At 41.3% G+C, this 13,160-nt stretch overlaps 1 protein-coding gene across 1 annotated transcript in view; it reads left to right on the forward strand.

The window, feature by feature from the left end:
- The window catches only part of MINDY4 (MINDY lysine 48 deubiquitinase 4), a 135,371-nt gene that overhangs the window by 5,554 nt on the left and 116,657 nt on the right, over positions 1-13,160 (forward strand). The window contains exons 3-4 of the mRNA XM_069084589.1: positions 10,823-10,942; positions 12,980-13,153. Coding sequence (XP_068940690.1) covers positions 10,823-10,942; positions 12,980-13,153 — 294 coding nt within the window. The remainder of the gene's footprint in view (positions 1-10,822; positions 10,943-12,979; positions 13,154-13,160) is intronic.

The following is a 13,160-nucleotide window of genomic DNA, read 5'->3' on the forward strand; positions in this document are numbered from 1 at the left end:
TCTTTCTTTCTTTCTTTCTTTCTTTCTTTCTTTCTTTCTTTCTTTCTTTCTTTCTTTCTTTCTTTCTTTCTTCCTTCCTTCCTTCCTTCCTTCCTTCCTTTCTTTTCTCTTCCTTCTCTTCTTCTTCTTCTTCCTCTACCTCCTCCTCCTCCCTCCTATCTCACTGACACTGGAAGTGAAGGGTCTACTCCCAGGCTCAGACCCTGTCTGCTTGTCATAGGACCTTCAACTTGCTCCATTTTGGCCTAGGGCTGGTTTTTTCCATCCTTTGGCAGCCAGGACCTGGCTCCTGGGGGCTCATCATATTAAAGTTGAACTTAGTGTAGACACCGATTTGCCTTAGCCTGTGGACTTTCAGATCACCTGAGTTCAGGCAATGAGCCAGCCTCAGCCTCCTTGGTTGTAGTGGGATTCTTCACATGGAGGCAACATCTTCTGGTTGTGATCAGCACCTTGGGGGTCCTTGCATCAGATCAGGGTTGGATCTTTCCAATTGTGACTTTCAGGGTACTTCTGTGGCACTCCTAATATTTCATGGCTATTAGTAGAACACACTTACTCCCTCCATTGGACACACAGATGTTTTCCTTCATACGTGTCACAGATTCTGATGAGGTTTCTCATGCTCAGGTCATTATTTGGCAATGTGCTACAGCCTTGGGCACCCACTGTGGCACCTGCCATGTACCTTCCTATGGCCCTTTGGGACAGCTGTGACTTGGATTCTTCTGAGATGGGAGTCATGCTTTCTGTAGCTTTCAAAGACTATCAATGCTGAAAAGATGAGCAGGTGTGCAAAGGAAGGGTTATATATTCCCCAAAAATTTGACCCAGTCCCATTTCCTCTGATTTTACTCTGGATCAACTCACTGTACTTGTGCATGGTTGCTCCAAGACACACACACACACACACACACACACACCCCTAGACATACATAGTACGTTTTCTATCTATCTGTCTATCTATCCTGAATACACAGACTGGTGAATTAACACGCTCAGTGAGATGCCTAATGAGTCCATTATCTGGGCAATATGCATTCTTCATGCACTGATTTTATCAGAATAAGTCACCTCTCTGGAATGGCCCTGTTGGGGAAGCTGGATTATCAATCAGCACAATATCATCTACAAACAGGGATGTCTGGGACTGCCTCACATGGGGGACCTCTATTCTATTGGGATTTTGCACAAAACATCTTCCAGGGGCCTGGTAAACCCTTTGGATGAGTGTATATCTTCCTGCATCATGCATCTCTTTGTATTAATATTCAGAGCATCCTTGAACAGTTATCTCTGTGGTTGGATCTGCCACGAAATCTTGTAAGATCTTAACCCAAAAGGAGAGTCCCCAAGTTTTGTCTTTGTTCTGCTGAGTTAAAAAGGCTTTTTTTCAATCCACCAAGACAGTAACTTACTCTCTCTAGACCTGTCAGTTGGCTGTGGGCCTATGCATTTGTGGGGTAGTGTGGACAATCAATGGCCAGTGTCTACCTTTTCCCTTCTCATGTTTCCAGTAAGGATGCCACATAGAGACTGCTCTCATAATGATTTTAAAAACTAGCAGGGGGAGGGGAGAGGGTATGGTTTGATTTCTGAGTTGTCTCCCTCTCTTCCTCCCTCCCAGTGCCACATCAGGGAAGGCCAGCATTTGATATAGACACATGCATGGGACCATACAGTACGGATTCCCATATACAGGTCTTTCCTTGGAGGTGGACAGCTTCTTCCTTCCAGTCCTTTGTAGTTGACTTGAATGTTGACATCACTCAGAAGAGCTGAATCGTCATGGTTACTCTTAAGATGATACTGCAATTAACAATGTACAATGTTCTCTTGGTCTGCTCATTTCACTTTTCATTATTTTGTGCAAGTCTTTCCATGTATTTCTAAAAACAACCTGCTCATCACTTCTTACAGCATGGTAGTATTCCATCATGACCACATAGCACAACTTGGTTAGCCATTCCCCAGTGGGTGGGCATCCCCTCAACTTCCAATTCTTTGCAATGACAAAGAGACTGGCTACAAATGTTTTAGAACATATAGATTTTTTTCCCTTTTCCCTGATCTCCTTGGGAAACAGACCTAACAATGGCATTTCTGGGTCAAAGGGCATCACAGTTTTATGGCCCTTTGGGCATAATTCCTGATTGCTCTCTAAAATTCCACAGATATTGCGTTAGTGCCCCAGTTTTCCCACATCCCCTCCAACATTTGTCATTTTCCTTTTCTGTCACATTGGCTAATCTGATAGGTGGGAAGTAGAACCCCTGAGTTGTTTTGATTTGCATTTCTCTAATCAATGATGATTTAGAGTGGTTTTGTTTCATATGACTTACAGTTCTGATTTTTCCTTCCAAAAATTTCCTGTTCCTATCCTTTGAACATGTGTCAGCTGTGGAATGCCTCTTGTCCTTATAAATCTGACTTGCTTCTCTCTATTTTAGAGATATGAGGCCTTTCTTTGTCTAGGAAACTGCTTATAAAATCCCCTCCCCCACCCCGTTCTCTGCTTTCCTCCTAGTTGGCGGCTACAATGGTTTTATTTGTACACCTCCTCTTTAATTTAAGGTAACCAAAATGATCTATTTCATATTCCACAACGCTCTCTTGTTTATTCATAAATTTTCCTCTTACCTATAAGTCTGATAGGGAATGTGTTCTAAGCTTTTCTAATTCACTCATGACATTTCCCTTTCTGGGTAAGTCATGTATCTATTTTGACCTTCTCTTGGTGAATGCTATAAAATACTGGTCTAGTCCTAGTTTCCGCCACACTGCTTTCTAGCTTTCCAGCCATTTTTGCTTCTCCTTCCTATTTCTTACCAGGACCAGACAGTTTTGACAATTACTGTCATAGAATACTGCTTACCATCTGGCACTGCTAAATCGCCTTCTTTTCCATTGATTCCTTTGCTATTCTCGATCTTTTGTTCTTCTAAATGAATTTTGTTATTATTTTTTCTAGCTCAATAAAATATGTTTTGGTAGTTTAATTGGGATGATACTGAATCTGAATAAGTTTAGGCAGAGCCATCATTTTTATTGCGTTGGTTTGGCCTCCCCATTAATGGAAAATATTTCTCCAATTATTTCAATTTGATTTTATTTGTATAAAAAGTTACGTATAATTTATATATATCGTATAAACATTTTATATACTTGCTAGGTATGTCTTGGCAGGTATATTCCCAGGTATTTTATATTGTCCATGATTACTTTAAATGAAGTATCTCTTAGTATCTCCTCTTGCTGGGCTTTGTTGGTGATATATAGACATGCTGATGACTTGTGTGTGTTTACTTTGTATCCTGTTACTTTGCTGAAATTATTAATTATTTCAATTAAATTTTTTAGTTGAGTCTCTAGGATTTTCCAAGTATATCAAATGACATTACATCATTGCCCACCTTCAATTTCTTTTTCTTTTCTTACTGCTATAGCTAACATTTCTTTTTTTTTTTTAAGCAATCGGGGTTAAGTAACTTGCTCAAGGTTACACGGCCAGGTGTTTCTGGGTGGCTACTAAGTGTCTGAGCCGGGATTTGATACCAGGTCATCCCGACTCTGGGGCTGGTGCTCTTCTAGTTTCTTTTTAATTGCATAAATTTCATTGCTCTGCTCTTTCTCCGTTTTACTGATGTAAGCATTTAGAGATGTAAGTTTTCCTTTGATTACTGCTTTTGCTGCATCCCATAAATTTTGTTATTTTGTCTCATTATTAACATTCTCTTTAATAAAATTATTTAGTGTTTCTATGGTTTGCTCTTTGACTCACTCATTCTTTAAGATTAAGTTATCTGTGGGGTGGCTAGGTGGCGCAGTGAGTAAAGCACCGGTCCCGGAGTCAGGAAGACCTGTTTGGTTCCAGACTCAGACACTTACCACCCACACAAAAAAAATAGCCAGGTAACCTTGGGCAAGTTACTTAACCCCAATTGCCCTCCAAAAGGCAAAAAAAGAAAAAAAAAAGATTAGGTTATCTGAGGGGCAGCTAGGTGGTGCAGTGAATAGAGCACCGGCCCTGGAGTCAGGAGGATCTGAGTTCAAATCCGGCCTCAGACACAACACAAAAAACTAGCCATGTGACCTTGGGCAAGCCACTGAACCCCAATTGCCCTCCAAAAAGCAAAGAAAAAAAGATTAGGTTATCTGGTCTCCAGTTAATTTTTAATTTCTGTTTCCATCGTCCTTTATTAAATGTAATTTTTATTGCATTATGATCTGGAAAAGATTAATTTTTCTTGCATTTGATCATAAGGTTTTTATGCCCTAATGAATGGTCATTTTTTTGTAAAGGTGCTGCATACCATTGAGAAAAAGGTATATTCTTTTCTATTCCCATTCAGTTCTCTCCAGATGTCTATCCTATCTACTTTATCTAAGATTTTATTTATTTCTTTGACTTCTTCCTTATTTGTTTTTGGGTTAGATTTATCTGCCTCTAAGAGGGGGAGGCTGACGTTCCCCTCTATTATACTTATCCATGTCCATTTTTAATTTACTTTCTCCTTTAGGAATTTAGTTGCTGTAGCATTTCGTGGATATATGTTTGGTATTAATGTTACTGCATTATCTATAGTACCTTTTTACATTAGGTAGTTTCCCTGCTTATCTCTTTTAATTAAATGTATTTAAGCTTTAACTTTGTCTGACATCAGCATTGTTATCCCTGCTTTTAAAATTTTTTTAAATTAAAATTTATGTTTATTTTTAGTTTACATCATTCATTTCCACAAGATTTTGAGTTATAAATTTTCTCCCCATCTTCCCCAACCCACCACCCCAAAACAGCGATCCCACTGTATACTACTTCACCCAATCTCTCTCCTATATCCTCTTCCATCCCCCCTCCAACTTTCCAGTAGGGCAAGATGGATCTCCATCCCCCAGTGCCTGTATATCTTATTTCTCAGTTGCATGTAAAAATAATAATAATAATTTTTTTAAACATTTGATTTTAAAACTTTGAATTCCAGATTCTTTTTCTTCCTCCCTTGTCACCCACCCTTACTGGGAAGATAAATAATTCAACATAGGTTGTACATGTGTAGCTATGTAAAACATTTCCATAGTGGATATATTGTGAAAGACTGACATGACTTATTTTCCTCCATCCTATCCCACCTCCCACTTGTTCTATTCTCTACTATGACCCTGTCCCTTTTCAAAAGTGTATGCTTCTAACTACCCTCCCCCTCAATCTGCCCTCCCCTCCATCATCCTGCCTCTCATCCCCTTCCCCACTACTCTCCTGCAGGGCAAGATACCCTATAGTGTCTATTTCATTCCCTTCCTAAGCCAAATTCAATGAGAGTAAGGTTGACCCATTCCCTTTTGCCTTCCTGTTCTTCCACTCCATCGAAACAGTTTTTCCCCTTGCCTCTTCTATATGAGATAGTTTACCCAATCCTGTCTCCCCCCATCTCCTCTCATTATATTCCTCTCTCACCTCTCAATTTCACCTTTTAAGTATCATCCCTTCCTATTCAATTGATCCTGTGCTCCTGTCTATGTATAGCTGTACACATATATACACATACTTACATATGTGTTCATAAACCCATATACCCTTCTATATAGACATATATATGTATGTACATACACACACACATATATATGTATATATAAATATATATACATTTATATTCCCTTCAACTATCCTCATACTGAGAAAAATTTCATAAGTTTTACAATTATCATTTTTCCATGTAGGAATGTGAATAGTTCAACTTTGATAAGTTCTTTATGATTTCTTTTCCCTGTTTACCTTCTCATGCTTCTCTTGCTTCTTGTATCTGAATGTCAAATTGTCTATTTAACTCTGTTTTTTTCATCAAGAAAGCTTGAAAGTCCTCTATTTCATTGAATGACTATATTTTCCCCTGAAACATGATACTCAGTTTTGCTGGGTAGGTGATTCTTGGTTTTAATCCCAGCTCCTTTGACCTCTGGAATATCATATTCCAAGCCTTTCTATCCCTCAGTGTAGAATCTGCCACATCCTGTGTTATTCTAATTGTGTTTCCGCAACATTCAAATTGTTTCTTCCTGGCTGCTTGTAATATTTTCTCCTTGACCTGGGAACTCCGGAAACCAGCTATAATATTCCTAGGAGTTTTCTTTTGGGGATCTTTTTCAGGAGGTGATCAGTGGATTCTTTCAACCTCTATTTTGCCCTCTGTTCCAAAATATCAGGGCAATTTTCCTTGAGAATTTCTTGAAGGATGATTTCTAGGTTTTTTTTTTTTTTGATCATGGCTTTCAGGTAGTCCAATAATTTTTAAATTCTCTCTCCTGGATCTATTTTCCAGGTCAGTGGTTTTTCCAATGACATATTTCACATTGCCTTCTATTTTCTTCATTTGTTTGAATCTGTTTAATAGTATCTTGATTTCTCATAAAATCATTACCTTCCATTTGCTCCAATCTAATTCTGAAGGAATTATTGTATTTAGTGAGCTTTTGAAATGCTTTTTCCATCTGGCAAATTTGGCTTTTTAAGGCATTCTTCTCCTCATTGCCTTTTTGGGCCTCTTTTGTCATTTGAGTTAGTCTGTTTTTTAAGGTGTTATTTTCTTCAGTCAGGCTGTTGACTCACTTTTCATGATTTTCTTGCATCATTCTCATTTCTCTTCCTAATTTTTTCTCCACTTCTCTTATTTGGTTTTCAAAATCCTTCTTAAGCTCCTCTATGGCCTGTAATCAGTTCATATTTTTCTTGGAAGCTTTTGGTGCAGGAGTTCTGACTTTGTTGTCTTCCTCCTGTTCCATGCTATGATTCTTTTTGTCCCCAAAAAAGGAATCCAAAGTTGGACTGCTGTTTTTCCTTTTCTTGCTCATGTTGCCACTCAATTACTTGACTTTTGAGCTTTTTGCCACAGTAGAACTCTGCTTCCACAGAGGAGAGCTTTGTCCCAAATTTGCAGCTGCCAGAGCTATTCGTTGGGTGCCTTCTCTGAAACCTTCACATGCTCTGGCACTTGGTCACACACCCCAGGACCTCCACCCAGGACTGCAATTCAGATCGAAGCAGGTTAAAGCAAGAGTGATCACCCCTCAGAATGGTCACTTGGTCCCCCTACGATCTGCAGGCCAGGACTTCTGAAGCATCCACGTTGCTTCTCCCTCCAGGGGCAGAGCCTGGGCCACACTCTCAGTCTCTTTGTTCTCAAAGTCCACACTGACCTTTTACTTTGCCTTTGTCATTTATGGGTTGATAATTCTGGAAACCGCCACAGCTGCTGGTGATCCACTCTCCCAAAGTCCCTTCAACCTCGCTGGTTGGGACCACCCTGGGACTAAAACTGAGGGCTCATGCTGGCCCGGGCTCTGCTCCCAGAGCAGATGGAACCTTCTTTCCAGGCTGCCTTCAGCGGGAGGTTTGTTTCTCTCTGTCACTTTGTGGGTTCCATAGCTCTAAAGTTTGTTTAGAATCATATTTTATAGGTATTTGAGGTGGTTATAAGGGGAACTCAGTGAGTTTTCCTGATTCTATGCCGCCATCTTGGCTCCACCCCCCAAAATCTATCTCTGCTTTTTTAAACATCAGCTGGAGCATAATAAATTCTACTCCAGGCCTTTGTGTTTACTCTGTGTGTGTCTCGTTTTAAAATGTAAACAACATATTGTCAGGTTCTGGTTTTTGAGCCATTCTACTATCTGCTTCCATTTGATGGGAGAGTTCATCCCATTCACATTCAAAGTTATAATTATTAGTTGTGCAGTTCTCTCCATCTTATTTTCCCCACTGTTCCACCTTCTCTCTCTCTCTCTCTCTCTCTCTCTCTCTCTCTCTCTCTGTCTCTTTTTGCTCTCTCTCTGTCTCTCTCAATTTACTTCTGACCACTGCTTCCCTAACCCACATACCCTTTTGAGTCCCTCCCTTATCCCCTCACTCTCCTATTTCTCTGTAAGTTAAAAGGACTTTTATACTCTTCTAGATGCATGTTATTCCCTCTTTAACCCAGTTCTGATGTGAATAAGGTTTTTGTGCTATTCACCCTCTACCCTGTCTTCCCCTTTGTTGTAAAAATTCTTCCATTTACACCCCTTTTGCATGACATAATTTCTTCTATTTTACCTCTCCCTACCCAATTTTATTTTTTAAGATCCCATCAGAATCAAGCCCTTTATTTATGTATGTTATTTCTAACTACCGTAATAAGAGTTACAGATATTTCCCCATATAAGAAGAAAACTGTTTAACCTTATTAAATCTCTTATGACTAGTCTTTCATGTTTACCTTCTTATATTTCTCCTGGTTTGTAAATCAAATTTTCTATTCAATTCTGGTATTTTCCTCAAGAATATCTGGAAGTCCATAAAATATTCGTTTTTTCCCTTTCAGCATTACACTCGACTTTGATGGGTTGATTATTCTTGGTTGCAAACCCAGCTCCTTTGCTCTTCAGAATATCATATTCCACACCCTTTGGTCTTTTAATATAGAAGCTACTAAATCTTACGTTATCCTAACTGTAGCTCCACAATATTTTTTTTCCTAGTTGCTTGTGATATTTTTTCTTCAACCTAGGAACTTTAAAACTTAGCTATAGTGTTCCTGTGAGTTTTCATTTTAGGATCTCTTTCAGGCAGTGACCAGTGGTTTTGTTTGTTCGTTTTTACAATTTCTATTTTTTCTTCTTGCTTTAAAACTACAGGATAATTTTTCTCAATAATTTCTTGGAGTACAGTGTCTAGACTTTTTTTGATCATGATTTTCAAGTAGTCTAACCATTCTTATGCTATTTCTCCTTGACCTTTTTTCTAGGTCAGTTGTTTTTCCAATGAAATATTTTATGTACAATTCTATTTTCTTTTTTTATTATTATTTCTTGATGTTTTCTAAAGTCATTAGCTTTCCTTTGCCCAATTCTAATTTTTAAGAAGTTATTTTCTTCCATAGGTTTTTGTATCTTTTTCCTATTGGTTGGCTTTTTTTTCATATTTCTAAAATTTTCTAGCATGATTCTTATGTCTTTTCCCATTTCCCCATCAACTTCTCTTATTTTATGTTTAAATTTCTTTTAAATCTCTTCCAAGAACTCTTCTTGGACTTGTGGCCATTTTACATTTTTCTTTGAAGCTTTATAGAAAGCTATTTTGTCTTCTTCTGAATTTGAAACCTGATCTTCTCCATCACCATATTAGCTATTGATGGTCAAGTTCTTTTTGTTTTTTGCTTGTTGACTTTATGTTAAAGTCTGGCTCTGCTCCTGGGGAATGAGGGATAATGTCTCAGGCTTCAGGTTTTTTGTGCTGTTGTTTTCTTGGTTTTATCTGGGGGCCTTTGATCTCTTGGTTCTTCCATTGTTCCATAATTTAAGGCCAGGTGTGGTCATGGTTCCACTGACTCATGCTTTGGTCTATAAGTGACCTCAGCTACTCCTTTCCACCCATGAGCCATGACCAGGGTCCTGAGCAATGCTGGTACCACAATTTCTTTTACTTCCTGCAGTCCCCCTCGAGGCTGAAAGCTTTAGTCCACCCCTCTGCCCTGGAACTGAAACCAGGAACTCCATCTCCTGCGAGGATCCACAGAAGGGCCCCCACCTTCTTTTAGTGGTGGCACTCACTGGCTTGTGTTCACTCTTCCTCATTCCCCTCGCCCAGCCTGGGATTGCCTCCACCAATGTTCCTGCACCTAGCACCAGTGATGGCCTCACCCCCTGCCCCCTTAGTCTTCTTTTTTTCTTTTTCTTTTTTTTTTTTTTTTACAATTAAGTAACATTTATTTTACATAGAACAATCTCTCAGGAATACATTTTAAACAATTTAGATACTGATTTTATTGCATTACAAAATAAAAAGGAAATTGAGAGGCACAATTTAAGTGTTCGAATAAATTGGGGGAAAAAACCCCCCTTAGTCTTCCACATCAACCACAGACCCCTACTGGTTTGCAGGATCAAAGTTCTGGAAGCTGAGGCTGCCCCCAATACAGCTACCCCCAGGTCTTGTATTTCTGCCCCTTCACTTCTGTCCAGGTCACCAGCCTGTAGGTCACATCCTCCCAAGATGTTTTTGGCTGGATGACCTCTTTAACCCAACTTTTTATTATTTCTGCTGCCCTAAAGTTGTTTGGGCATTGTTTTAATGTTCAAAGGGAATTTGGGAGAGTCAGGTAATTTCCTTCCTTCTTACATCATTTTCCCATCATTTCTTCTCATAATGGTTTTATAAATATAAAAAAGTGAGCATCTAGCTTAGTGAGTGCTAGTATCTGATCTGATCACATAGCTACAAAAGGCCACTTGAAAGCAAAACTTGGGTACTATGGAGGGATTGCCCTCTAAGCAGAAGGGACTGACAAGGGACTTGGGTGGGTGGAGGTGGGGGCAGGGTAAGGTGACCCAACACAGGAAGCATTTACTAAGTTCTTATGAGGTTTCAAGCATGATCCTGGGGTACAAAGAACAAATGAGAGAGTCCTGGCCACTTTTACTGGGGCTTTCGGGCATGAGGCATCTACACTGAGGGGGTGGAGGAGGAGCCTCTGGGACAAGGAGGGATTGGGAGTTGTTGTGGAGACTCGCAGGGAGAGATGCAGGCCTAGGTCGGCAGAGGGCCGACTCTCTCAGACCATGAACACGGCATAGTCACATGACTGGTAAGTAAGTAGTGGTGGGGGGTCTTTAGACGGATGTCTCTGCTGCTCAGGGCTCCTCCAGAGCTTCTCTGGGCAGCAGGGGCCTCTGGGCCTGCCTCAGGGACTCTGAGTACATACCCTGTGATGGATGCAGGAGGCTGGGCTGAGGAGAGGGATCAACCAAATGTTTCCAGGGTTTTAAATTTTAAATTTTAAATTTCTTCCAGGGTTTAAAAAAAACAAGCCTTGTCATGGACCAAGAACATCCTCGAGGTGAACACAGCATAAACAACAGGAATGAGCTACGGAAGGTTCTGCATATAGAAATGCTTTATAGGGAAAACAAGGTATGTGACTTTAAGGGTGTAGGGCACTTAAAGTTGGGAGAGGGAGGGGTGGCTGCTCTCCCTGAGTGCAACTGGGCCCGGGTTATGACACTGCCCAGAAGGTGCCCAGGGTGCAGACAGGGGCTGCCCGGAAGGTGCCCAGGTTGCAGGCAGGGTGCTGCCAGGAAGGTGCCCAGGGTGCAGGTGGGGTGCTGCCAGGAAGGTGCCCAGGGCACAAGTGCAGTGCATGTGGGTACTGCCACCAAACATTTACTAGGTGCCTGGGTTGTGAGAGATGTTGGGAATGTGAAGACAAAAAGGAAACATTCCCTGCCTATGGGGCAAAATCCATGGCTTATGTGCCATTGAAGGAATCAATGTGTAAGTGTCAGGAAATTCTGAGTCCTATACATATCCAATAAATTCTTGGGCAACTAGCTTTTACAAGTGAGGGGGAGGTCAGAATAGGCTTCCTGTGGGAGGGGGCTTGGGAGCTGTAGGGAATTTCAAGAGGTGAAGCTGAAGAAATGCATTTCAGGTATGAGAGATCCCTGTGCAGAGCTGGGTCAGGAAATGTCATACTGAGAACAGTCGGAGGAGCTGGAGCAGAGCGTGTGAAGGAGAGGGGGTTCACAGGATCATCCATGTAGAAATAGAAGGGACCCTAGAAGCCAGTGCCTTCATTTGACAGATAAGGAAACCGAGGCTGAGAGAAAAGCTAAGTGTCTTGCCCAGGAACACATAGCTAGCGTGTTTCTGAGGCCAGATCTGGTCTCCAAGCTCAGCAATTAGATTGGTTACAAAGGGCTTCAAATGTCAGAGGAGTTTGTATTTGCCTCTCCTAGAGCCTTATGAACAGGAGGGAGTCATGGGTAGGAATATCCATTTGGCCCCTGTGTGGGAGGTGGCCTGGAGAGGAAGACACCAGCTATGAGATAGTCCATGGGAGGGGCTAGGTGGACAAGGAGTATGAAACGGAGAGGTTACTTGTATATTCCGCCTTTTGCTCGTGGTTACTAAGTATCCTCTCTTTGGGGGCGGGAATAAAGAGCCTGTCAATTACACAATTATACCCCCTAGTTCAAAGTCACTGAGAGGGAAGGCTGCAGGACTTCTGGACATAAAGACTTCTGGTCTTTACTGCGTTTCATGGCAGTATTTTCCAGTTAGAAGAACTTTCATTCCATTAAGCAGAAAATATAATTAAGTCTGCTCCGTAACTGTAATGTGCCAACTGGGGATTCCCTATGTCTCTAAAGCAGAGTGAGATGGACAAAGGAAGTAAAGTCATCCAGGCCTGAGTTGGGATTTCAAAGTCTGGGTTAGGAGCCTCCTTCTCTCCCTATGCAGCCCACCACCACCTCTGCAATGGGGCCTAAAGCATTTCCACTAAGGCAGGTGTAAACATTTTACGTTCTATGGAGCTGTGTCTGAAAAGGATCATGGCCCCTGGTGGCTCACTTTCTGGGGAGGGGTCTCTGAATTGTGCTAGGTCAGTTCTCTCGCCTTGGGAGAGCCTAGAAGATCCAGTGTTGGGGTCTCCCGTGTAATCCCCAGTGGTGCCCTTCTAAATGTCACCTCAGATAGATTGTCCTTAGGTAGGACATGTCTGGGAGGCACCCTGTCCATTTGGACATTTTTCTCTTTAAGTTAGAAAGAACTTGGATTTAGAATAACGTCAAATAAACTAAAGTTGTCGGACTTGGGCCTAAGAGTACAGGATTAATCTTTTTCCTTTGACAATAGGATGAGAAGATCATAGAAGGGCCCTTGAGGGCCATCTGAACCACTCCTTCATTTTAAGTATGAGTTGCTGAGACTCCACAGCCACACAGGTAGTGGATGGCAGAGCTAGGGTTCAAGCCAGGTCCTCGGGCTTCATGTCCAGCCCCTTCCCACTGCTCCACACGGTCTCAGTCAGATAAAGGGGTTCTCCTTCCAATTGGGGGGGGGGAGTAAAGATGTAAACTGGAAAAATGCAAAGATGAAAACATTTAGTAAAAAGGTCTTAGGAAAACTTGATTTTCACGGAGCTAAGATTTTTGTCTCCCCAAACAGGTAAAGAAAAATCCTCTGAAAACAAGCCTGGAAATCATTACGAGTTACTTTTTGGATCATTTCGGAAAGAACAGCTACAACTTCATCCAAGACGCGCCACTTTCCATTGTTTCAGCTTCCAAGATGAATAACAAAGCCCCTTGGGGGTGCTCGCAGAAATCCGCAGGGAACAGTCACCCCG

Source organism: Petaurus breviceps, unplaced genomic scaffold, assembly GCF_028583685.1.
Source record: "Petaurus breviceps papuanus isolate PSGF00001 unplaced genomic scaffold, PetGlider_PUasm1.0 174, whole genome shotgun sequence".
In the NCBI taxonomy this organism is placed as follows: domain Eukaryota; kingdom Metazoa; phylum Chordata; class Mammalia; order Diprotodontia; family Petauridae; genus Petaurus; species Petaurus breviceps.